Source organism: Crocodylus siamensis, chromosome 12 (assembly GCF_052110815.1).
Source record: "Crocodylus siamensis isolate JL-2025a chromosome 12, ASM5211081v1, whole genome shotgun sequence".
Lineage (NCBI taxonomy): Eukaryota > Metazoa > Chordata > Crocodylia > Crocodylidae > Crocodylus > Crocodylus siamensis.
Window position 1 is genome coordinate 48,027,460 of NC_143406.1, and position 26,147 is coordinate 48,053,606.

Here is a 26,147-nt window from a genome sequence, read left to right on the forward strand (position 1 = left end):
GTATCACAATGCTCGGCCTGCAGCGCTTCCCATCGTTGCAGCCCTCAGAGCCCGTTACCATAAGGGTCTCCGAATAAGGCGTTTGATACCGCTGCAAAGAGCGGGCCATGCAAGCTCAGCTAGGAGACACCTCCTGCTATTCCAGTCCCTGAGCCGAAGCAGCCTGTCCCGCTGGCTTGGCGAATGCAAGCCATTTACCAAACTCAGTTTAGCTCCCAGATTTAAAATGACTGCCTGAGTAGCAATAAAACAGAGAGCAACCTGGCACTCGGTGGCTTGGAGCCGGCCCCAGGGGAAGGAGGCGGGGTGATGTCATCCTGGGGGAAATCAGAAGCCAATTCACCCTCCACGCTGAAGTTCAGCTTCTTCACAGCTTCGAGCCGCCGACGTTTCGGTTTGGGTGCTGCGAGAAACAAAGGATGGGGAAGGAAACATCAATCCAAGCACGGTACAGGCAGGAGGTCACACCGTCCCACAGCTCCTCCCTTAGGGATCTCAACGGGTTTTATTAGGGAACTAAGCTTCAAAACCGACCCAGGAGGAAGCAAGCACCTTCTTCCCCTTTTAACAGCTCCAGAATGGATGCACGATAGACGTCCGCCTGCCAAGTTAGCCAAGCTAACCCCATAATGAAGGTTAAAGGGAGAGTCCAAGTGAAGGCAGATGCTTGCGGGCGTATATACAGAGCTAACGAATAACAGCGGTTGACGAACGTACTGAGCTCAGACGCGGGCTCCTGAGGGAGCAAGCTCTCCGAACGCTCCTCCGCCTCCTCCTCCTCCGAAGCACGACGGCTACAATCCAGATCCCGCTTCCGAGCCGTCACATCTCCCGCTCCCCCTGCCGGGCCCGCCGCGTTTCGAGGGTCCTTGTCCTCGCGCGTCTCGCAGGCCGGAGCAGCGGAGTCCTTAACTACGTCCCCAGCTGAGATGGCTTCGTCAAATGTCTGCTTTCTATTCCGGAACTGGGAGATTTTGGGGGCCGGCATCCAAGATGTGACATCTGGAAAAGATTTTTGTTAAAAAAAGGCACAATGGGATTATGCGGCCGTTGTGCCTAGAGGAACAGCCCTGAAACGGCGCAATGTTAGGGCAGGTCCCCATAGCATTAAACCTGGTGCTAACAGGGGTTTAGTTCAGCTCGACTTGAACCGATTCTGCCCCTTCTTCACGTCTGACTTGGTGCCACCCACGCATTTGGTGTAAACCGATGCGTCTGCAAGCACAATCCACCGCAACCACTTGCTCCAAGCACACGCACCCTGAGTTCTGGTGGGAAACACGTGGGGGGAAAAAATTAATATGCGATGCAATTTTTTTAACGTGTCGACCGGCTCAGAGAAGATTGTGACTACGGTTGGAAGCTGCCAGGAGAGGTAAAGAACAGACAACACCCAGCGCCACTGCCGATACATTACTGAGCCTCGGTATCGTCATCAGCACCTCTTCGCAATTGATGCGACTGGGACTGAGCTCTCGACCCACCCGTTCCCTTTCTAATATACTGACAGAGACCTGCAAGTCCCCTTTTCTTACACACGCACACACACGTGCATGCACACATGCTTCAGAATCATAGAAAATTCAGGTGGAAGGGAGCTCGGGAGGTCACATCTAGTCCAACCCCCTGCTCAAGGCAGGACCAGCCCCAACTGCATCATCCCAGGCAGGGCTTTGTCTACCCAGGTCTTCAAAACCTCCAAGGATGGAGAGTCCCCCCACCTCTCCGGGTAACCTCTTCCAGTGCTTCACCACCCTCCTCGTGAGAAAGTTTTTCCTGATATCTACCCTAAAACTCCCTTGCTGCAGCTTGAGCCCATTGCTTGTCTGCCCCCACTGAGACCAGCCCAGCCCCATCCTCTGTGCACCCCCGGCAGGGAGGTGAAGGCTGCTGTTCACTCCCCCTCGGTCTTCCCTTCTGCAGGCCAAATCAGCCCATTTCCCTCAGCCTCTCCTCGCCAGTCCTGTCCCCCAGCCCCCAACCATTTTCATTGCCCTCCGCTGGATGCACGCATGGATGTACACGTACAAGGACACAGACATGCACGCACGCATGGGCACATGCACACGTGTGAACATGCATGTACATGCCTGCACGTGCACGCATGCACACACATACAGGCATGCATGTACACCTGTACGTATCCGTACAGACGTGAGTACGCACACGCAAAGGCACACGCACGTGCACGCACACACGGGCGCACATGCACATACACGCACGCATGCGGAGGTGTGCGCGTAGATACACGCACGCATGCACAGACACATACGTGCACGCACACGGAGCGCACACGCGTGCACTGAGGCGCCGCAGTGGGCTGCCGCGCGGACTCGCGCTCCTCCGCCCGCCGCCGCCGCGCACCTTCCAGCTCGGCCAGCACCTCCAGCTCGGCGGCGAAGCGGTCCTCGAAGGCGGCCTCCAGGCCGCGCAGCTCCTCGGCCTCCATCCCGCGCCCGGGCCGGCTCCGGCTCCCGCGCTTCCGGCCGACGCTCCATCCGGCGCGGGGGCGGGCGCTGATTGGCTGCGCCGCGCCGGGCTGGAGACGATGTAGCCGCGCCGCAGGTCGGTGCCCCCTCCCCCCCCGGTCCCCTCACACGTCACCGCCCGCTTTCCGCCCCGTGGGAAACCCTCGGCCGCCCCCCGGGCGCCAAACGATGTGGGAACGGGGGGGGCGGTGCCGCGCCGGAGCCCTCACCCCGGCGCCGGGGGGGTTGGGGCAGCGCGTTTCCCTGGAGACGCGCCGCGACAGGCCGCGACCTGCCGCGCGCTGACGTCGGGCGTCGCTAGCGAGCGGTGCGCAGGCGCGGCCGCGGCCCCGGCGTTTGCGCGCGCTTCCAGCGTCGACGAGCGGCGTGCGGCTCGGCTGGGACTCGTCTGAAACCGACTCGTCCAGGCCCCGGGCCGCGGCATTAGTAAAGCTCCTAGCGTTTAAAACCTGAAATTAAACTGGAGGGTAGTGCATGCTGTTTTCCAGCCCCGGGGGATGTGCACCCCCGTGTCGCGGTCCCGATCCGCCTGGGCTCTGGGCCCCGGGCACGTGCCGCGGGCCCAGGCTTCGCCCTCCGCAGTCATTGAGACCCTTGAGGAGCTGGGCGCTGTGGTGGGTGGGAGACCGCGTCGGGGCTCTGACAGCAGGCGGAAGCTGTCATTTAAAACCCCGAATGTTTCTAGCACTCGTTACCCAGCAGTGCCGAGATGTCCTCCGCCCAGTGCCAAGCCCCAGCTTATAAATCCAGAAAGGATTAAAAAGAAAAAAAATCCATGTTACTCCTCGCTCTTTCTAGTCTCTCTTTGTTGCAACGTCCTTCCACTGGATCAATGAAACCAGTTGCACGGCCACGTCCATCTCGGCGCGCGCTTCGGTCTGTTGACGGGCTAGGTAACGACATTCAACGCTCTCACTTCCTCCGTTTTGTTCAGTGGCCCTGTGCCGAGATGAAGGCTAGATTTGGGGCTGAGCATCCTTGCCCTCGCAATCAGTGCTGGACGGGAAGCTCAGTAAATGCGGGGGGCCGTTCCCGCAGCTCGTGGGGGAGAGCCCTCGTGCCAGCAAACCGCGTGCGTTGCACTAGGGCCGGGACCAGGACCCGTGGGAATTGCTTCGAGGTTCCCAGCACGGTGAGGAAGCAGCAATGCGCAGGTTCACGGCTCTTTGCACGCAGCTGGGGATGGGGAAGCTGTTGTATCACAACAGCACCGTCAAGTCCTCATGTAGCTACTCAACTTTGTAGGGGACAGAGTCATTTTGTGGGTCTCTTTCCCCGGCACGTGCAAAGCAAATCCTCCAAGCAAGCCTGGGATTGCAAAGAGGGTCCAAGGACACAGCTGGCCAGCGTGGCCAGGCGGCCTTCATCCCATGTGCGCCGCATCTCTCCGTCAGTCTGTTCGTACAGCAGCTGACCACAACACAAAAACAGAGAAAAACACATACACCTACTGAATGGGGCTGGGTGGATCTATGTGTTTTTCTCTATTTTTTGTGTCATGGCAGTGCAAGCTGCTGTACCAATACAGCAAAGACAGCCCCTGCCCTATGCAGCTTGCAGTCGAGAAGCCAGGACTCGCACGTGTACAAAGGCGGGGAGGGGAACAGCTGGACGAATGTGAGGGGACCCGGAGAGATGCCACTGCTTTGATACAAAAAACAGAGAAAAACACCTAGCCCCATTAAGCGGGTGTATGTGTTTTTCTCTGTTTTTGTATTGTGGCAGTGAGCACTGTGCAAGTTGCTGTTGCGGTGGTGTTAGAAGAGCCTCCCTTGTCCTGTTTTTACGTGCCCTGCCTGTTCAGACCGATGGAGAGAAACTCAGTGCGCACAGGGGAAGGCAGCCTGGCCACACTGGGTCCCTGCCTTAGGAGTGAAATACGTCCTCGGACCTTCTTTGAAATCTCAGGCTTGCTGGAGGATTTGCTTTGCACATTACAGGGGAAAGAGAAATACAAAATGACTCTGTCCCCTACAAAGCTGAGAAGTGCAACAAGAGACACCAAACCAGAGCCATTTGGGTACAGACTCTAGCCAGCTAGTCAGACCCCCGTTCCTAGTAGAAACTCCCTTTCCATCACAGAAAAAATGGAAAAATATTCCCTGGCCATGCAGCCCTAGGTTCAGAGAGCAGCTTTCTAGATGTTAGGGTCACTGTTATAGTCTCAGTCCTTCTTTCTGAGCATGAAATTAAAAAAATGCACTTTTTGATTGTTAAATAAAAGCTGGGAATCTCACCAAATCCTGTGCCTTCACAAGCCAAGACTGCAGCTAAGATATCGTGGATGGCATGAGTGGTAATGAATTGCAACGAGCTGACAACACAGAGCCTCTGCCTTTAGACTCCCTGTTGCTGCCGCGCTGTTTCAAGGCTTCTCTCACCGGCAGTTAACACAGCTGTGTTTCTTCCCTTGTTAAGGGCTTTGGCCATGGAGCCGGGCAGCATCGATAACTTGTCCATCCTGTACCAGAGCTCCAACTTCATCGTGGTTAACAAGCACTGGGACATCCGCATCGACAGCAAGATGTGGTACGAGAAGCTGACCCTGCAGAGCCAGCTGAAGTACCGCTTCCCTGAGCTCGCCGACCCAGACACCTACTATGGCTTTAGGTGAGTGACCAAGAGCCCTGCGGCCAAGCAGGTCATTTCCTAGGCGGCAGGTATGCTGGACATTTCTCCTCCCCAGGTGCAACACTTTGCATTTCTCCTTGTAAAATCACATTCGATTGTTTTCTGCCCATCTGTCCAACCTGTCCAGGTCTGCCTATAGTTGTTCCCCGCCCTCTGGTGCGTCCACTGCTCCCCACAGTTTTGTATCATCTGCAAACTTGGACAGAGTACACGTCACTCCCTCGTCCAAGTCACCGATGAAGACATTGAAGAGTATCGGTCCAAGGACCGAGCCCTGCGGGACCCCACTGCCTGTGTCCTTCCAGGTCAACACTGACCCGTCCACCGCCACTCTCTGAGTACGATCCTCTGGCCAATTTGCCACCCACCGGACTCTGTAATCATCTGAGTCACAGGCTCTTAACTTGTTCTCCAGTATGGGGTGGGATACTGTATTGAAGGCCTATACTGTCTCAAAGGCTTTATGTATTGGGGGTCCTGCCTTGGTCAGGGAGAAGGACTGGATGAACTATTGAGGTCCCTTCCAGCCTTGTTTGTATCTGATCCTGTTGCCCCCAAACCTTCTCATTATTACATGAAACCAGAAGGGAGGGAAAAGGCAGTAAAAAGCTAAAATTGCTCCTGAAACACAGGGCAAACTGCTGGCTCTATCGTAGCCAGACAATACTCCATGGGTCTCAGTCAGCCGCAGGGGGCAGGGACCTGGGGTCTGCAGGAATGTAGCAAGTGTGATGTAGCTGTGTGCCTGGAGCAGCTTGCTGCAGAGTCAGAAGCATCAGGAAAACCTAACTGAGAGTGAGAAACACTTAAAATGACAAGCCAGACCACTTCAAGAGGGCTGTACCAGCAACTGGGATCGCTTGAACCTGTTTCGGTTTAAAAAAACAATCTGAATGAACACTGTCCCCTTTAGAGGGGACCAGTACAATACTAGTGAACATTTACACGAGGCTTTGCATCGTCAGGGCTCTACAGACCTCCTCCGCAAGCTGTCGGGGCTTGCCCCGGCTTGGCACGAAACCCAGCCCGGTGCTGGGTCTCTGCTGGCAGGGACGCTTTGTAGCATGGGGATCTCAAAGACGTCTGTGGGCCGTGCTTCCAGAGTGCATTACACTGGGCTCCTTTTGCACAGACCAGAGAGAGCGCTGTGGTTTTTAGTGGGGTTAATGGAAAAGGGTTGTGACCTCCTTCTGCTTTCTGGTCTCTCCCAGGTTTTGCCACCAGCTGGACTTCTCCACCAGCGGTGCGCTCTGCGTAGCCCTCAACAAAACGGCGGCTGGGAGCGCCTACAAGTGTTTTAAGGAGCGGATGGTGACCAAGGCCTACCTTGCCCTGGTAAGCACGCCCTCTTCGTCGTATGCTCACCTATGGCCGTAGCATCCTACCTGGGCGTTAACTGGATCCTGCCCTTTCAAGGGTGATGTTATGGCCCAGAGGACTTAGGCCTATTGTTAGTTCTCCACCCTATTGACTGTGAGAGGCGCCATGTGGGATGGGGAATGTGCGTCTGGTTTACAGCTCCTCACCTGCAGCCTGGAGGATGAAGGGCTTGAAGTCAACCAGAAGCTCCAGCTAGCACTGGAGAGCCAGATGATGCAGCAGACAGGATTTTCACGCTTGGCTCCTTCCACTTCCTGACGCTTTCTGGGGGCCAGGTTTCTCTGAGCCTTCCTCCTAGGAGCTTGGGAAGCTCTGCTGAGAGCATTTCTGGACTAAGGGTACTGGAAGGCAGTGGTTAGTGCCAGTTCTTGCAGGTCAGAGCATGGCCCTGAGGCAATGGCTCGCTGTGCACCCGCTCAGGTGCACTGGAGAGTGAAAATGGTTGTGCTTTCTCCTTGTAACTGCGCCATGATTTGTTCAGCTCACAGAGGCCTAGAGACCTCATCCATCTCCCAGTCTCTCACCACCACCCTGAGCACAGAGGAAAACATATCTCAGCCTTTACCTTGGCTCTCTAGTCACACATCTGAGCCATAAACTCAGCCAGATCTGTTGCACGCGAAGGAAGGAGCCACCAACAAGACAGGCCCTGCACACTCAGCTATGAGGCTCCAGATCATGATGGCTTCCTGTGACCTGTCTGCATTCATCTCCTGTCCCAGGGCCACCTGTGCCCAGGATACGCATCACCTGCTCCATGAGTTGGAGTTTTTAATCTCTAACTGATAAATGCAATTGGGGCTGTTTCTCAGGCAGGATAAATATGTCCCAAGTCTCTTGTGTTTAGCCTTTGCTGCTGAATATAGCAGGATTCCCTCTTCTTCATGGTTGAGACAAATGCATGTCATTTCCCGTGCTTCCACATGTGGGTTTAAACATGTGGAAGAGAAGAAGTGGTTTGGAAAGAAGAGATCTGCTCTAGGGCTACTCTGTAAGGAAAGTTTCCATGCCATGGCTTTTCCCAGCTGAGCAAGGAAATCCTTCCCACTAGCTAATGCGATCCCCTTGTTTTCAGTGGGGGCTTGTGCATATGAGCCATATGCAATTCACAGGCAATTAATTCACAGCTGCAAGCAGCTCCACTTGCAGACAAATGATGTTTATTCCCACAATACGCTCCATCCCACAGGAGGAAACGAGCACACATGAAGTCAGCACAGCTTGGTGTCATCTCTCAGACAAAACCGATTTGAATCATGGCCAAAAAGCTGTTGCCGTCCAGCTGATTCAAGGAGCGGCACGTGCTAGTTTCCTTGGTCCTAGATGCAGTGCTTGAGATGCTGGAGTTAGTTACCTCCGGTGCTGCTTGGAGGCCGGGCTTTCTTTGTGTGAGCCCTGTAGACAAAAGGTGTCATATTAACGGTGTAATTGGGCTTCCATCGAAGTTGGCAACAGGTGCTGAGACAGATCCTACAACAGACGTTAGCTGTTGTCAGAGGGGCTCCGCATTGAGACCCTTGCCAATGCGGGATCAGGGCCTGCAATTTTAAGTCCTTTGGTGCTCAGACCGTGCTGCCTTAAACGAGAGCGCGATTTCTGTAGTAAGCCCCCATTTTTGTGGAGGAGAGAGGATGGCCAGGATGAAGGAGTAGCAGGGGGCAAATTGGGGGTGTCATTCATGACAGGCATAAAGTCATGCCCAGCGATCTGTTTTAATAGCCACCCCATTTTTCGGTGCCTGGTGGAGAGTTTCACACATCCTCGGTGGTTCATCAACTCACTGTCTCGCAGCGTGACTTTTAAACTCCTCTTCCTGCTATTGGGTAGAACGTCGACACGTATGAAATTACATCACGCGGCTGGGTTTTGTTTTCTTTTGAGCAACCTGGAGGGGTTTCTGGCTGACTCTCGGAGATTAGCGTGTCCCCCTGATGTGACGTTATCTTCTCTCCACCACAGGTCAGGGGCCATGTGAGTGAAAGCAGGGCGACAATCCGTTATGCCATAGGGAAGAACACAACAGAAGGCCTGACCCACATGATGTGCATCGAAGGGACAACGGGTGAGCCATCTCCTGGGTCCTTTCCTTACCCTGTCCTTACGATCGTCTGTGCTGCCGGACTGGAAGCCATCATCAAAATAACTGAATTCCCGTCCTGTCTCTCATTGCAGGCTGTGAAAACCCGAAGCCTTGCCAGTCAGAGCTCATTGTTCTCGAGCATGGGATGTACAGCGGTGACCCAGTGACCAAAGTGCTGCTGCAGCCACTGACAGGTAGAGGCCTGGAGCAACCTTAACCTGGACCTGTTTGTATGATGCCAGGAGCCAGGCTGTGAAATCTTAACGTGAAGGCAAGCCCTCTATCCACGGCGTAGGGCAAAGGGAGCGTGTTGTGTTGGATGCAGCCCAGGAATCGAGTGAGAGCACACCTGCCTCTTCTTAAGATAATCACATCTTTGGAAAGTGAACATGACTGGTATCCAGATCATGCTGTGGGATTGCAAAAATATGTTCCCCCCTGGGGGCACGCTGAGCGTAGGCTGGACCCCAGGATCTGTTGAGTTCTTAGTGCTCATGTCTTTCATTTCCCCCAGTCCTTCCCAGGTTACAATCATAGACGGACGGCCCCCAATGACTTGCATATATCAACAATTTGATTTGATGAAAAGGGTTGATCATGAAGGCTCCCCTCCCCCTCCAGCTAAGTGAAGAAATTATATGGAGTTTCCCCATTCACCGTTGAACAGCAGTTTAACTAGGCCAGGGTTATCAGTTTATCAGTCATCAGGTTATCTGTTCTCAGTTAGGTTTCGACTCTTGACAGCGAGTGCCCTTCCTTAGGGTAATGGGTTTCAATTACTTTGTGCCAAACTCTTTTCCTGTTTAAATCAACAAAACAATGCGACCTGGCCTTGCAAGCCTGCCATTGTACAAGGTCACCCAGAGTTGCTCCTGTTTTCAGTTACACATTTACAGCGACGACATACAGTCCCTCTCTTTCTATAACGAGGGGCGCAGATAAGAGGGAAGTACTTATGCCAGGGCCTTTAATGTGTTTCTTATATAGAGCCATTCTGCTGACTGACAGCCAGGGCAGGTGGGTCTTATGGCTCCAACTCGAAAAGAAAGTCTTTGTGGGGCAAGCTAGAAAGACCTGCACTAGATGGATCACAGGATCAGACTTTCCTTTTGTGGCTCGGGCCCGTAGCCGCACTTTGGGTCTGCACCAGGAGCGCGAGCTTACTGGGAGCTAGGAAATGATGAAGGCCCTGCATAAGGAGCCCTCAAACAAGGGTTGAATATCAGTTTTTGCAACCAGCCTGCTTTATACCTTCATTCCCCTTTTCCCCTTAGGGCGGACGCACCAGCTCCGGGTTCACTGCAGCGCGATCGGCCACGCCATCGTGGGAGACTTCACCTACAGCTTCAAGAAGGATGGCAACCCGTACAGGATGATGCTACACGCCTACTACCTGCGCATCCCCACCGAGCAGGAGCTCGTTGAGGTCTGCGCGCCCGACCCCTTCGTCACTGCCATGGACAGCCATTGGGTCCCTCACCGCATCATGCACCAGCTGGACGAGGTGATCCAGGAGCTGAAGGACAAGGCCAGCCAGGCAGGGGATGAGGAGGGGAGCCGGGAAGCCGTGCTGAGAGATGGAGGAGAGGAGAGGCTGAGCCCAGCCCAGAGCCCGGGGACAGAGGAGCAGCAAGCCAAGTGCGAGCAGTGGCTGGCGGAGTGGGAGCTGGAATGAGAGCTGCCCTTGCCCATGCCTTGCAAACCCACACCTCCACTTTTAATTCCTGCAGGCCCTGCCTCACCCCTCTGCCTGCCCCCAGCACCCAGCGCTGCTGCCGCATTTGCACTTTTCCAGGCCATATTTTCATAGCCTGAATCGTCCATGGATTCAAATCCGGGACCGAACTCTGATGCATGTGAGCGCCCGCGAGGATTTCTTTCCAACTCATCGACCTGACCCCTGCCTCTGCCTGCGCCTTCCGTAGTCTATGCCAAAGTCACCCTCGTGTGTCAGAAAATTGGTCGGACCCCCTACCTATAGCAGCCTTCGTTAGCATCAGCCATTAGGTGGGCCTCAGCAGACCTGATCCCATGAGCCTTAGTCCTGGAAGGAGGCTGAGATGCAGCCTTGCTCAAGAGCATCCCTGATTGGGAGCGGGGTAAAACTGGCTCTTATGGATGTCTGGCAGGACCCGCTTTGCTTTCCCACTTCCCCCTGCCCCTTGTTCCCAGCTCTTGAGGAATCACCTGGGCACTGTGTCCTGTTGACTCTAATGATCGTCCGGCGCAGGGGGTGAAGAAGTGGCGCTTGCCACTGAATAAGGGTGAAGGGATGTGATGGCCAAGGGCTTTGTTACAGGGTCATGAGGTGTTAAAACTGAGCTACTTGCAGGGTCCCTCCAAGGGACCGGAGCACTCAGAGCATTCGCTGTTTTCCTTGCTGCGTTTTGTCTGCTTGTCTTTTTAAAAGGTTTTATGGAAAACTGAGTTAATGAACACTGAGGGATTTTAAATTTTTTTAGAGAAGCTTGACAAAGAATACAGCCTGGTGGTGATTCTGCAATGCCGTCAAACCTTTCTGCGTTTCTAGCCTGTTTTGCCCCGCGCAGGTTAACAATGTCCAAGATTCCAAAGCTTTTCTCTCTTGAGAGAGCTGTTTTATTACCCCCTCTTCTATCCATCCGTGTCTAACTCTGGTTTTTAGTTTTTGACGGCGTTTTGGGTAATTCTTAGCTGAACATAACCCTGAAGTGAATTAATAGCAGTCAGCGTGTCCTACTGCCTGGAGCACCCTTCGACAGGGCGCTGCAGGTCTTTCATCACTAGATGGTGCCCTGGCAGCTCTTGTGATCACACTGGCTTTGGACTGCAGCAGTGGGACCCGAGGAAGCCACACAACCTAAAGGGATGTGCAGGAGCAGATGCAAACCCAGGATAAAAAGGAAGATCTGGCCAGGAGCTGGAATTCAGCAAGGATCAAGGAAGCCTTTGCTGAACTTTTTTGCTTTGCAAACCTGTTTCACTCCTTTAAGGCCGTCTGGCCCATTCAAGTCTTCATCCTGCCCGGCTGCTGTTTTAAATAACAGGATGGCAATGTTTTAATGGCATTGAGCGCTGCAGTTTGTAGGTATTTGGGGACCACAGACCGTGGCAGCACATGCAGCCCTGTTGTGACTCGGTTCTCTTAGGTATTTTCATAGTAAAGCTCCCTGTAGCATACCAGGGACTGAGCAGCTACATCAGCGCATGCCTTTAGCTCCCCTTAATCCCCAAGCTGTTGTGCATCTAATGCGATGCATGCTACCATGCTTGAGAAAATCCACCTCTGTAGCCTCCGATCACTGATGAGAAAACCCCCCTGTGGTTGTGCCCGGCTTGCTTTGCCTGCAAGCTCATATGTCTGCCCCTCTGCGTGACTTGAGGTCACGTGTTGACATGGGCGCATCTTTAAAGATGGTCTCGCTTGAGCGTGTAGCAGGCGGGGGTGCTTGTTCTAGGCACCGCTGTTTGTGCGACTCTTGGTTTCTGTGTCACTCAGAACAACACACGCCCCTTGAGAGGGAGATGAGCAGGCTGGGGGTGGATGGAAACGATGCACGTGTGTTCCTGCAGTGTCCAGTCTGCCAGTAGGGTATGGACTGGTCCTTGAGATAGTAGCTCATCATTGGAGCCCCTGATACATAGCTGGAAGTCTCCTGTTTGCTGCTCAGTGTTCAGCACTTGGCGTATGTATCCCATGGGCTAAAGGCCTGATAACACCAGAGGGATCATTGCTTTTGCAGGAGTTTTCCCTACACCGGGGATCGGCGACCTACACCCCACAGGCAGGATCTGGCTTGTGGACCTGGGGTTTTGGTAGCAGGGAGCTTTTGTGGGAATGGGGGCTTTCCAGGGTCTCTTTCCAGGCTGTAGCAGATGGGTCCTGGCGCCCACTTTCTTTTGATGAGCTGTGCCATTTCCTGCCCATGGTCTGAGAAGGTCACCAACCGGTGTCCTATGCCATTCCCACTGGTACCCGACACAGGGATCTGCTATCGGTGAACACACGTGGCTCAGGAAGGGGCACAGATTAGCAGCTGCAGGAGGCAGTGATCCTGCCTTGGGTCTCATTAGGGTCTGAGATCTCCGTTTGGGTTCGGATGCCGGTGTTTTACTGGGCTGGCAGTGAGGAACATACCTCTCCATGTGACCGTAACTGATTTGCACTACTTGGCTGAGACAGGATCCGACAAGCCATGACTTTGATTCCTTCTGGTTCATGGGACTGTGTTTGTACTGGCTCAGGGCAGCCCTAATTATCAGTGTTACTGGCTGCTACCAATAGCCATCTGCTTGAAGGTGGGGGCAGGGGGGTGGGCAGGATGAGAAGCACTGTGGAAACATGTGTTGCCTACCTCTAACTCTACCAGGTCTGCTCCAGACACCCCAAGAGCAATGGCTCTTCTTGCATGCATGCTCAGGGAGAGGGGAAGGAACAAGGAGCAACTGGGAACGGGGTAGGGAGCAACCGGGAAATGTAGAGTCATGATGAGCACCAGTGTTTGGAGTAAGTGACTTCACTGAGCACTCTGGGAGGACCATTGCACTCCAAAGGCAAGAGACCACGCCTAGGCCTCTGGGCAATACTTCTGCAAGGTGTGGGACAGAGACTCTGCACTGGGAGATTCATGAGATAGGCAGAAAGTGTCTTCCAGCTGAGAGAGACTCAGCATTAACCCAATTGGCTCAGTATTGGGTGGGAGTGGGGTTCCCTGTTGGCCAGGACCATCTCAATTGGAGTCTTTGGGTGTGTCTACATGTGAACATTTAATGTGTGTTAGCCTGATTTAAGGTGCATTAGGAGCGCATGTCTACATACGTGCGCCCTTAATGTGCCTTAAAATGGCATAAAGCAGGTATCAAATGTATGCGCTAATAGCTAAATCGCATTTGTAAATGTGTAGATGTGCTAATGCGCATTAACGTGGTGTGTGTTGATTGACTTGGAAATAATTTCATCCCAAGTGAGTCCTCACACCTGTGTTAATGTGCATGTGCACGTGTAGACGTGCGTCTAAATCACCTTAATGCACATCAGACAAATGCGCATTAAGTTTCGACGCATGTAAAAGCACATGTAGACATGCACTTTGTTGTGGTGATATACACATGCACGCATGCCCCACCGCCTGGCACATCATGCTGGTGCCCACCGGTTGGCAGACCAAGCTTGCCCCAAACGGTAGGACGCTTAAAAATGTCCCACCCAGTGTCTTGTGGACCAAACGTACCCCCCACCACTCCTGCTCCGGCCACCCTCCCGGGGTGCTTCGTCTCTGTGCATTGCACTTTCCTCCAGTGCTGCAGGAACTGTAGATGAAATATATTTTCCGAGTCGTGGACTGAGATTGTATTGTACAACATCACTTTCTGCTTTCAGCCCTTATCGCTGCCGCACCAGGTTTGCTGTAAGGTAACTCAGCCGCTGTGTTTAGCACGTAGTTCCTTCCACGGGACAACGTGGGGGCCTTATGTTGCTCCCCTCGTGGATTTGAAATGTTGTGTCGGTTTTATTTCGTGTGTTTTGTGACCTTTTGTAAATCTCAGACTAGTCTCTTTGTTCTTACACTTTTGTGGATGGTGCCGTAATAAACCGTTAAGCATATACACCGTTTGGATCACAGCCCGTTAAATTTATCCAAGCTGGGTGTTGCCTGGAGACAGTATCATTAAATGAAAGATCCAGCTGCTGCTCTGGTCCTCCCAGGAATTAAGTTTGCCCCTTTTTTGCTAAAGCTACATAACCCGTAAGACGCCAGCCTGAGTGAGAAGCAATGGGCTCAAGTTGCAGGTAGGGAAGTTGAGGTTGGATATTAGTGAAAACTTCCTCATGAAGAGGGTAGTAAAAAACAGAAACAGGTTACCCAGAGAGGTGAAATCTCCATCCTTGGAGGTGTTAAAGACCCGGGTAGACCAAGCCTTGACTGGGATGATGCAGGTGGGGCTTCTCTAGCACCTGACACTCAGGCAGCTTTTGCCAGAGGCCCAATCAAAAACTGGTTTGACTTTGAATTTCCCAACCGAATCCAAGCAGGGTTGCGTCCCGTCCACACTGAACGGCCCAGACCATGTTCAAACCAAGTTCCTTCCAGGGCTGCCGAATTTTTGAAAGCCCACCCTACTCCTTCCAAAAGATTAGGTCCCGGTGTCCTATGGTTAGGGTTTGGGGTCAACAGCAACCCAAAAACCAACCCAGGTAAATAAAGGGGTATTGGTTGTAGCCGTGGTCGTCAAAGGACACAGACAAGGTTCTTTGGGTAAATCCAATGTCTTTTATTAGACCAACTCAAACAGTTAGACAAATTCTTCTTCGCAAACTTTCGGGAAGCAGGATGTTTGTACGCGAAAGCCTGCAAACAAGAATTTTTTCCAACTATTTAAGTTGGTCTAATAAAAAGAGGTTCACTCAGAGAACCAAGGCGGATAAAGAAATGCTCAGCATTTAAAGACCTTTTAGGAAGCCTTAAGTCTGGTTTTGATGCCCATGCTGGAAGCATTCTCAAGGGTCATCTGGTTTAACCTCGGGGGATCGATGGCGAGTGAGCCTGTAACCGCACCCAGCCTTTGAAGCTGCAGGGCCGTGCCCACGGCAGGTCAATGGACGTATCTATTGCCTTACGGAGCAAGGAGGGATCAGCCAGGCAGGGCGTTAAAGAATGAGCACGGACTGGCCAGGCAGGAACGTCTCCTGCTCCCCCACCTACCTGCGCACCCCTGGCTCACCCGCGCCGAACGTCGACCCGGCAGCCCAGGACAACCCCACCAACCGCGGCTCGCCCGTGCCTGGCTCTGGCCACGGGGCCGACGGCAGAGCTTTGATATGCAAGGGACTGTAGCTCCGAAAGCCGGGCCAGGCCCCAAGGAGGCAAAAGCAAACCAAGCATTTCCAGTGAAGTTCTCAGTGAGCTACAGCTCCTCCTCCAGCCCTGAAGGCAGCTAGGGATTTCTTGGGCTCACAATCTGGATCAAACTCTAACAACTCCTATTTACAATGGTATTTTGGGATCTACCAGTTAGCCAGGCTTTAATCTATGCCACTTGGGGCTGCTGGAAGTCTTTATTATTCATGCTCCAGGCACTTATTCATGAAATTAAAGTAGCACTTAAGAGCCAGTCCCAGATCGTCTCCCTACAATCAGTATCCAACCTGTTTGGGGCTGAGTTCCCTGTTTCTTAGATCTCCCATTCTTCTTCTTTTTTTTTTTTTTACTTGATATTTGCTTTCCCAGTTTGACCACTGAAATACATGGGAGCTAACAATGCAGTTTGAACCCTGAAGGCCCTCTCGGCTCTCCCATGCTGTGCAAAACACAGCGTCGTTTGTCCTCTTGAAGGAGAGAGCTTGGGAGCAGCTCGTCCTCCAAACAACCCAGGTGTTGGCTCGCGCAGAATCAGGAGGACATTTTGCACAGCCCGAAAAGCCAGCCCTTTCACAACGGGGCTGAGACATCCCCCGGCTCGTCGTATGCGAGTCCGTGGATGGGCAGGCCGGGTGTCCCCCGGGGTGTCAGGCTGAAACCAGACACTTGTAGGTGAAGTGTCTCCTATCCTGTTGCTGAGCCACCACCCCGGTGGAATTTTCCACCTGTTGGCGATTCTCCATCTCCTATGTATTGGTTTGTTTCTTTTGGCATTACGGGAGACAGGACTGTTTTTATGGTGAAGCCACCCTCAGGGCATATAGCGGGGAGCCCAGCTCTTGCTTGCTACCACCCGTTGGGCTACTGAGATGCTTTCAGAGCACGGCTCTGCACCCCCTGGTTGAGTCAGGCCCCATGACGCATTGGATACTACCCTCCTCTTCCCCGAGGGGAGGACTCGGGCTCAGCGAAGCATTGACTGGTTCAGGATCAGAAACCAAAGCCGGAGCTGTGAACTGTTCTCTCTGTTCCCGGCGCAACTCAGAGCCCCCCACCGTGCCCTCCCTGCCCCTGCCCCTGCCCTTGCCCTGCAAAGACATAACTCCGAAGACAATGTGCTGGTGTGACTCCACTGACGTCAGTGGGGTTACAATGGTGGGGCAGCTGGTTCTCCATAATTGCTGGTTGTCCCAGGAGCATGTGCTGTCCCTGGGGGCATCTCCGAAAAGTCCAGTGTGTCCACATCTCCTTGACAGGCAACTAATGTTACAGGAACTTATTGCTGCCTTTGTTCCCGGTCTCTCCCTCAGTGACTAGTGCTCTGAGTTCATTCACCTCTTTCATCCTCTCACCAGTTATAGCATAGCATAGTAAAGTGCATTTACTGCTTTCATTAAAAGTGGACATAGCATAGCACAGAACAGCATGGCACAGCACAGCACATTTACTGCTTTCACTACAGATGGACATAGTATAGTACAACACAGCACCGTATAGTATGGCATAGCATAATACAGCACAGTATAGCATAGCATAACATAGTATAGCACGGCACATTTACAGGTGGACAGAGTATAGTATAGCACAGCACCGTATAGTATGGCATAGCATAGCAAAACATAGCAAAATACATGTACTGCCTTCATTAAAGGTGGACATAGCACAGCACAGCATAGTATAGCACAGTACAGCATGTCATACCATAGTACAGCATAGCATAGCAAAATACATTTATTGTCTTCATTAAAGGTGGACATAGCACAGCACAGCCTGGTGTAGTATAGCACAGCAGAGTTTAGCATGTCATAGCATAGTACAGCACAGCACAGCACAGTATAGTATAGCATAATATAGCACAGCACAGCATAGCATAGCAAAATACGTTTACTGCCTTCATTAAAGGTGGACATAGCACAGCACAGCATAGAATAGCACAGTACAGCACATTTACTGCTTTCACTACAGGTGGACTTAGTATAGCACAGCACAGCACAGTATAGCATAGCATAGTACAGTATAGCACAGCACATTGCCTGCTTTTGCTAAAGGTAGGCATCTCCCACTGACAATACCAGGAATATTATTCTCCTGTGCCCAAAAAGAGAGAAAGAGAAGTACTCTTTTGATTTCAAAATATTACAAGTCTCTTGCTGCATAGATGTGATTGGCACATTGAAGGAGATAGCAGAGTGAGATATCTGCTTTTCTTGTGTTTTGATGGTTTTCAGCAGAAAGTCACAATGGGAGCACTGTCCAGCTGACCTTTGGTGTATCAGAGGTTCATTATCCAGGGGAAAGAAGTCAGAATAATGCATGAAGTTTCCTGGGTGTTTTGATCAGGATTTTGGCACGTTTCGCAGATTAACAGGTTACACAAGCCAAAGGGTCCCCTGTTTACTACCTTGTTGGATCTACCGTGTAACAGAGGCCAGGGAGGGCTGCCCTGCCTTGATTGCTGTTTGAAACTAGAACAACTCTGGATAATGATCTGATCTTGATTTCAACACTTCCAGCATCGGTGAGACCACCACAGCCCTCGGGAAGGGAGGTGGTTCATTTCTCCTAGTGATCAAACCGTGCACCTTCTTTCTAGTTGCATGGACCTACCTTCAGCTTCCAGGTGCTGGTTCTTGTTTTGTGAAGACTTTTAATGAACAAACCTCTCCTGCTGTGCGTGTGCGTAGAGACAGAGATCAAGGGTGTATCGATCCACCGGTATCAATTCAATACCGCCTCAGCAGCACAGAGTTAGATGTGGGGTTCAAAGCCCACCTGAGAAGTTGAGTGAGCACCGGGGTGGTTATTAGGACCTGAAGTAGCTTGTTCACAGCTAGCAGGAGTAGGTCTACCACCACCTTTGACTGCAATATATACATCCCCCAGGCACCCTCCCTTCCCCTTCCCTTCCGGAGCTAAAAGAGATAAAGCTCCTTGAAAAGCTCCTTGAGTCTTTATACAAGGCCTGTTTTCCAACTCTTCCATCATCTTCACGACTCGGCTCTGAACCTTCCCCAATTTACCCGATTCCTTCTTGCACAGTGTACCACGGGCGATAGGACCAAATGCAAAGACCTGACGAGCAATGTCTTGCATTCGAAAGCTTGTCTACCTTTATTCCAAGTACATAGCTGACCCAAGAGAAGAGATCACCCTAAGAAATCCTTGCTTCTCAGGATAATATATGACAGGCAGACCACAGGCCCCGAGCTATCAGTGGCTCTTCAGCTTATCCACAGCAGCTCTTCTCAGAAAATATTATCAAAGATTATTTTGTCTACTTCAGGCACTGAGTCTCACCTGCAGTCATGGATAATGCACCGCATGTGCTGCTGAGCTCACATGTGGGACTTTACATGTGATCCTATGGCTTATTTTTGCCTAGCTTACCAAGAGATTCAGATTTTGTGTGTCAGTCATTATTTACACTGCCCCAGTCTTTCTCCTGCAAACTCTATCTGTAAGGATGATATGCTGCCGCAGAACTATTGATGGATCCTGGTGAGATCCTGTTGGAAACACACTTACCCTGTGACTCCATATTTACAGTAGCATTTGGGATCTATCAGCTAGCCAGCTTTTAATGTATTTAAATATATGCCACTCAGGGCTGGAAACCTTTATTATTCATGTTCCAAACATGTATTCGTAAAACTAAGAGTAGCACTTGGAGGAAATAAGAACCAGTTCCTGAACAATCAAGATCCAACCTGCTTGGGGTTTGGTTAGTCTTACGTTGCCCGTTATTTTTCATTTTTATCTGGCATTTGCTTTTCCCATTTTGACCGCTGAAATGTCTAAGGGCTACTTGTATTTACAAACACCTTCAACATTTAGCCTGCAACACATACCGCATTGCAAGCTTTTTCTTGCTGCGATTGCTCTGTCTATGAGATCTTGTGTCTGCTCACTATCTCATAGCTAGTCAAGTGAATCCTTCCAGTTTCTCACTGCCTATCAGGCACGCAACGAGCCGTTGTGGTGTCCATGATGTGTTCTTGCTCCCAATATTAGGGGTCCCCGCCAGAATGCAGCCTTTAGGCAACAAAATGCTTCTTCCTGTAGGTCAGGTCCTGTTGGACAGGTTTCTGCAGCCTTCTCCTCCTCCCTGCGAATTATCTTTGAAGGAGATCACTCCAAATAGAAACCAAAAACCGAAATAGCAACATGTGCTCGAGGGGGAACCAGTTCGGCAGGTTTGAGGACAGCAGGTGGGGAAGAGTCTCAGAAGCAAGGACCTGGCTCACGAAGAATTCCCTCTGGGAGTCCTGCCCCCGAGACAAAAAAGATCACAGCCTCTGCTAGGAGCTGCCTGTTCGGGGAAGGAGCACAGACCAAAAAATGAATAACCTTGCAGGCACAGGGGGGAAAAGAAGGAACCAGACCAGGAAGAACTGGCCCATTGCACCAGCGAATAGTGCAATTCTATGGTGTCTAATGTATTTTTTATATATATGTATGTATGAATGTATGTGTGTGTGTATATATGTATGTATGTATGTGTGTGTATATATATGTATGTATGACTGTATGTGTGTGTGTGTATATGTATGTATGTGTGTGTGTGTATATATATATGTATGAATGTATGTGTGTGTGTGTATATGTATGTATGTGTGTGTGTGTGTGTGTATTATATATATATATTATATATATGTGTGTGTATGTATGTGTGTGTATAAAAAATATTTCATGTTCCAGGTCAAATCAGCCCATGCGTATCAACTGGGCAGAATGCAATTGTTCCAAAAACTATATCAATTGAGCAGGCAGGATTTAATCATTCAAAACACCATGCACGGTGCTACAACCGGCAGGCATCCTCCACCCCAGGCTCTCAGATCCATCCTGTGTGCAGGCAACCTAGGTCCAGGCCCAAGGCTGGAGGTCTTGGGATTTGGATGCCCCTACACTTGATTTGAGCTAAAATATAAGACCCAGATACACAACGGACTCTCCCCTCTCAGGCTGGCTGGGTAGAGGACGCACACAAGGCTTTGGAGAGAAGCAAAGGCAGAGGCCGCTGCAGCAAAAGTCCATATACTATTGAATTATCCCCATTAGCTGGGAATTGCAGGTTCTTGCTCAAATCCCCCTGGATTCCTCCCACTGTTGCTGAAGCAGTGAGTCAACAACACACCCAGCAGTTGGTAACAGCAGGGAGCCCTTCTCCTAAGCCTCATCAATTTATGCAGAGATCCCCTGACAAATTATTCCATTGAGTTGGATTTCAGCTTGTAAATAGTTGCTGGGGCTGTTCAATTTAAATGCTGTGATGATTACCAACATGGCACAAGGAGCCCAGCAGCAGCACAAATGCCTGCGAGCCGGGGAACGGATGTGCAGGCTGCAAAGGGGACCGTCTGCAACCAGAGCGGGCATTAAAACCTCTGATCCGCAGGACTGTCTACAGGTGCTAAAGTCGGGTGTACAATGACCACCAACTGTGCAGAAGGGCCAATGCCACCACCACCAAAACGGGGCACCTGACTATCCCATCAGCGCCGCATGGGTAGAAGCACTCAGAGTTATCTCCCAGTAACCACCATTCCTGCTTATTCTTCCAGCTTCCTTTCTGTATTTACAGTAAAGCAAAGACGGGTCTGTCCTTAGGATCAACAAAGGTCCTCAGATGCAAGGGTTAGAAGGAGCAATTATCATTCCCTTGTTAACAAGAACTATGACTAGGTTGAACCTACTGTAATCTCATTGCCCAAGTAAAGCTGAAGGCCTCTATCACTATCTTTTTTTTTTTTTAATGAAGAACTAGCTTTTTTGTGGCTGTGTTGCCGCTGGCTGCAGTGAAATGTGTGCTATTCCAGGTTTAATGTTCCTCTTTGCCACGAGGGCTTTGCAGCTAGATTTACACAGACCCTCATCCCTCATCTCCAGAGGGACTGCGATGTAGACAGGGACCCTAGGGCCTGGGTGAGGCCTGGGGTGCCTTCTCCTCCATGCACTTTCATCCTGAGCTGCTGGTTTTTGGCTGGCACCCCTCCTTTTTTCTCAGCTGGTGGAGGATGGGCCATCTCGCTCCGCCAGTTGGGCGGTGGGTAAGGCTACAGGTCCTCCCAAGTCCTACTTATAATTGTTTGGTGTTGGTTACACTTCCCAAGGTGCAAATCCTCATGGAGCCTCAGCTTCTTCAACTTGCTTAGTAGGTTTATACTACCTTACTAGCAGCACAGGTTAACTCCAGCTGGTGTCAGGAGGGCTGGGGTGGATGTCCCTGTCTGGGCAATCAAATGCAGTTCCCTGCCACGCTTGGAAACTGCATGCATGTGTTCACTTTTGCTTGCACGTTGTGTAACGGCACACCTGGCAAGCACACCTGTACAGGCGCCTGCAGGCTTTGTGCACACAGATAGGGTCCGTGTGTGCTTTGGGGGCTCGGTGCAAGAGTCTGACCCCTTTTGTGTAACAGCAGCTCCAGTCCAGCGAGCTAACGATCCAGCTCAGAGACTGCAGGGCACACTCAGATCTCAGTTATGCTGGAGCAATTTGGGATTTACAAGATCAATCTGGCCTGGGACTATGTGCAATAAGCAGGCCGGCCGCCCCAGAGCACAACTGGTTGGGGATTTTCTGAGGAAACAGGCTTTACCTGGCTCTGAAGAGAGACCCACCTTCATCTTTACCTAGTTTTTGGTCAAAAAACTTTCTGAACAGTCTTCAGTATGTGCCAGTACAGAAATCCCACCTTTTTGTCAGGGCAGGAAAGCCTTGTCTCAGGCTCAGGTCTATTTGGTCACTCCTGCAAGTTTTTCATAGATTGCATAGACGGGAGAGCTGGAAGGGACCGTGCGAGATCATCGGGTCCAGCCCAGGTTGCTTGTGAGACGCTCTTCAACACAACGCAAAGCTGCATAATACAGCAGCCCTGCCTGGGATTACATCCACCTGCCCCATGTCCTGTATCTCTGACCAGGTCCTAAAAGTTTCCACTGATAGTAAGGGAAGTTGTGGTGTCGTTGGGAAGGAGGGGTAGTGGGCCCTCGATCCTCTGCCAAATGTTTTGTGAAGGGGGGATTAGTTCCCACTCCAGAGGAAGGACAAATTAGCCCTTTTCTACAACGCCTGGCTTGAGAAAAGGACACCTGTCCCACCCCCCTCCGCAGAGCAACATCCCACACCCTGCAGAGATAAGAGAGGGGCAGACCTGTTCTCTAGCATTGCTCAGCGCAGGGACACGGGTGTTTGCAGGGAGAGGGCTGTGATCCACCTGGCTCCAGGTAAGTGAACATCTCTAGTGAGGGAAAGGTGTCCAGGTTGTAGCCGTATTGGTCTAGAGGCAAAAGGTATCAGACCTCGCAGCAGATACCTTTTATTACATCAGCTAGATTTTTGCAGGTTTTTTTGCAAATACCTAGTTGGTCTAATAAAAGATATCACCTCTGCCATGAGTTCTGATTCCTTAATGGGGGGGGAAACATTTCACCTGTGTTACTGGATTAGGAGAGGAACTGCCAGGGTGGAGGGATGAAGAGCACGAAATGGCATAGAGACACCATAGCCCACCGTGCCATGGGATAAATAGAACATAATGAGATTTAGGTGGAGATAGATTACATCGAGGTTCATATAACAATGGAATAATTATGCCATGGACTCTCAAAAAGACTATTGATCCGCTTTTTAGTGTTTCTGCTCACTCTTGCAGGTGGATCTGATTGGTCAATGAGAGTCAGACCATTGGTCCATTTTGCCCAGTATTTGGGGTCAATAAGAGTCAGACCATAGGTCCATTTTGCCTGGTATTTGGGGCCAATGAGAGTCAGACCGTAGGTCCATTTTGCCTGGTATTTGGGGCCAATAAAAGTCAGACCATAGGTGCATTTTGCCTGGTATTCGGGGTCAATGAGAGTCAGACCATAGGTCCATTTTGCCCGGTATTCAGGGTCACACAGTGGCAGAAAGAGGATGCTGAAAGGTAGAGTGAACTGGGTCTGATTAGGCAGACAAAGTTCTTTGGGTAAATCCAATATCTTTTCTTAGACCAACTCAAATAGTTGGAAAAATTCTTCTTTGCAAGCATTGGGGTTCAAATACCCTTTGTCAGCCTGAGGAGGTCTCTGCAGGTGGTCTGTGCTCTTCCTCGATGGAGTATTAAAGCAGCCAGGCGCCAGTATGTGTGCAAGGTACAGTGAACTGGGTTTGATTAGAGTTGTTTTTTTCCACTTTTCCAATGTATGTAGTTAGGATCAAACAAGGAGAAGCAATGCCTGTTGTCACACAAACTGGTTTTATGCAGGTATAACTGCACAGACTATAGTGTCTTACACCTGCTTATACTGGTGTTATTGGGATCTGAGCCTAGTGTTATGCACGGATATGTGGTGTCCTTAGAGACAGACCAGACTAGCATCAATTATTTCTGTTTAGGAACTGGGGAATCGTTAGGAAAGCGAAATCATTTATCAGAGGCAGTGTGCTGAAACCTGCTCTCCCCAGAACAGGTGCAGGGTGCCCAAAAGCATTAGGCAGAAATATTGCACCTCTAAGCCACAGCAGATTAAACCTTTCTTCAAACCAGTGGGAGCCTGGGGAAGGAAACAGGCCGCACAAATTTGTACCCAGATCCCAGAGACCTGACTCTTGGGTCTTCTTGCATGCGATGAAAATGCAGGGCCTGATCCTTCATGGCTTTAAGTTGGCCCATTGATTTTAATGACACAACGCCAGTCCGTCATCCACCGAGGCTCTGGCTTGCAGTCTCTACAGGGAGCTATGAAAGCCTCTGTGCGGGCTGAAGTGATTGTAGGGGTCTGGTATTCTTGGTCTTTCTTCTCTCCGCGCTAAAAGCACCATGGCCTTTAAGGGGCCAGGACAAACGTCTCTCATGGGGTGTGGAGAGCGAGAGGCACAGAGCCTTGCAGCGGAGGGAGGCATGAATTCAACTGGAAGACAGTGCAAGCCTAACCTGCCCTTGGCAGCTGGCTGGAGAGCCCCTCCGAGCCCCTGCTGTGGAGCCAGTGACTTGAGAATTAAATAGGATTCATTCAATAAACCAAGCCTATCATTATCCGAGTTTTCCCACTTTTCTGAGTTCCTACAGCACCGAGCTCTCCTTTGATTGCGAGTCATTCCGCGTTTCACAACCGATACGTGACAAACCTCCGAGCCGCGTGTGGTCCTCTGCTCGGTAGAAAACAGGGCACATGCAGTGCGTTCAGCTAAGGTTCACTTTGCATTCTGGCCCTTGCCTGAATCCCAGGTTCGAGGCAAAAATCAGGACATATAAAGGGCTGAAACAAGCCCTTCTGTATGTGTATTTTCATCTGGTGGTCGATCCGAGGCTGCATGCCTCCTTTCTGGCAGGCCCTTTAAGGCTGGAAGGGGCCTGGGGATCGGGGACAGAAGTTCAACAAACCGATTCAACCTAAATCGGTTAAGTCTGATACTACGTCCATCCAGGTTTATCTGGTTTCGGCCCTTTTGAAAGTGGTTTGTGCGCACCAAACTGCTGTTGCATTGTAGATTTGAACTGGTTTCTGATGACTTATGCTGAGTTATGTTTCACATCTGTCCCTAGAGATCGTCTGGTCTCACCCTCTGTTTTCCAGCTTCCTTCTCCCAGCGCCCGGTCCAGCTCCCACTGAAATCAGTGGAGAGACTCATTCAGATGCTAAAAAGGGAGTCAGCCATTCTGTTTCTTCTGCCCAATTAACAGCAGAAAGGATGGACTCCTTTTTGGCTGATCCCCATTCAGCTAATGACAGCAAGCATGTCCCCCTCCAGCCCGCTGAGATCCCGCAGGCTGTCACACCCGCGGTGCTTGGAGGACGTGCTCTTTTGTGCATTGTGTTTTCCAGACCCCATCTGAGGCAAGATGAACCGTGTGCCCTGCATCCTGGCTGCTGTTGTCTTCTGCCTGGGTGAGCTACTCCTTTTCAGTCTAATCTGGGCATCCATTCACTGGAGCGCGTTGTGGGAGCTGCCTCAGTGGGGTGCAGATTTGCTATGTAACTTCTGTGCAGTTCAGCAGAGCTTGAGGCTACGACGGCCTTTGATTTACAAATCTGCACAGCTCTCAAAAGATTTCCTGAGAATCTCAGGCAGCCCTATCTAAGGAACGGATCTAAATGCCCTGTTAAAAGCAACAGGAGAGCAAGTAGCACACACATAGACTCATCTTTCTTTTTAATATGCAGACCATGCATTCCTAGTTCCTTGAATGCAATGCAGCCTGTTAAAATAGGGCCCTTTCCCCCTACATACAGCATTTGCCCATATTTGCTAAACTTATTCTATTTGCAAAACAGCTTATGTATAAAGAGATGAAGAGAAGGCCCCGGGGGGACTATATTCAGGGATGCCGAACAACACACACCTGCTAAATTATTCAATTACTTGTTTCTAACGACTCCTTTTCAACATGTTTAATCCATTTGGTTGCAGGATTTCCAAGAAGCCTGATGAAAGCAGCATCAGTAAGTTGTTTGCAAGGTGTTTAAATATCCTCAAGATGCTAATAGAAGAATAATAAGGCATGCTAAGTGCGGGATACAGTGGGTAGCTCCGAACCTGCTTTCTAGCCATCCAGGGTTCAACAGATGCCTCAAAAGGAATGGAGGAAATAAGGCATAAATAACAAAAATAGTAGAAATGCTGGAGCAATCCAAACCAATGAGAAAACTAGAAAAGTTGGAATGGAAAGCTCTTTTTTTTTAAAAAAAAAAAGAGGAAGTGCTTAAGTGAATGTGCCATTGTGGTGTGTAATTATGGTGAGAG

General features: G+C 50.9%; 3 protein-coding genes across 11 annotated transcripts in view; 2 read left to right on the top strand and 1 right to left on the bottom strand.

Annotated features, from left to right (window-relative positions):
* Positions 1-2,600, bottom strand: part of CHTF18 (chromosome transmission fidelity factor 18) — a 33,337-nt gene extending 30,737 nt beyond the window's left edge. For all 5 annotated transcript variants that reach the window (XR_016438624.1, XM_090023151.1, XM_090023150.1 and 2 more), the window contains exons 1-3: positions 2,365-2,600; positions 718-1,002; positions 262-403 (exon numbers count right to left, since the gene is read on the bottom strand). Coding sequence is in view for 4 of the 5 variants with exons in the window: in XM_090023151.1 (XP_089879277.1) it covers positions 262-403; positions 718-1,002; positions 2,365-2,449 (512 nt within the window). In the remaining variant the exon portion in view is untranslated. The remainder of the gene's footprint in view (positions 1-261; positions 404-717; positions 1,003-2,364) is intronic.
* On the top strand, positions 2,447-14,164 carry RPUSD1 (RNA pseudouridine synthase domain containing 1). Of its 5 annotated transcripts, none has more exons than XM_090023156.1 (7): positions 2,533-2,565; positions 3,288-3,382; positions 4,908-5,099; positions 6,332-6,455; positions 8,460-8,562; positions 8,673-8,774; positions 9,855-14,164. In XM_090023156.1, exons 3-7 carry the CDS (start codon positions 4,918-4,920, stop codon positions 10,253-10,255), a joined length of 912 nt encoding a protein of 303 aa, XP_089879282.1. In that variant the 5' UTR covers positions 2,533-2,565; positions 3,288-3,382; positions 4,908-4,917; the 3' UTR covers positions 10,256-14,164. The 5 variants fall into 5 exon arrangements, with proteins under 5 accessions (XP_089879283.1, XP_089879282.1, XP_089879281.1 ...); XM_090023155.1 differs by lacking the exon at positions 2,533-2,565 and adding an exon at positions 2,807-2,915; XM_090023157.1 differs by lacking the exon at positions 3,288-3,382 and having other exon boundaries at positions 2,447-2,565.
* An 8,419-nt stretch (positions 14,165-22,583) lies between these two features.
* Positions 22,584-26,147, top strand: part of LOC149855117 (uncharacterized) — a 30,750-nt gene continuing 27,186 nt past the window's right edge. Inside the window, exons 1-3 of the mRNA XM_090024415.1 lie at positions 22,584-22,648; positions 25,229-25,291; positions 25,815-25,846. Coding sequence (XP_089880541.1) covers positions 25,246-25,291; positions 25,815-25,846 — 78 coding nt within the window. The 5' untranslated portion in view covers positions 22,584-22,648; positions 25,229-25,245. The remainder of the gene's footprint in view (positions 22,649-25,228; positions 25,292-25,814; positions 25,847-26,147) is intronic.

Bases quoted from the DNA above. Each gene is read 5' to 3' on its own strand.
- RPUSD1 (XM_090023154.1), top strand. From the start codon at position 3,506: ATGCGGGGGGCCGTTCCCGCAGCTCGTGGGGGAGAGCCCTCGTGCCAG. The intron at 3,622-4,907 runs GTGAGGAAGCAG...TCCCTTGTTAAG, and splicing joins GCTTCGAGGTTCCCAGCACG to GGCTTTGGCCATGGAGCCGG. The intron at 8,775-9,854 runs GTAGAGGCCTGG...TTTTCCCCTTAG, and splicing joins GCTGCTGCAGCCACTGACAG to GGCGGACGCACCAGCTCCGG.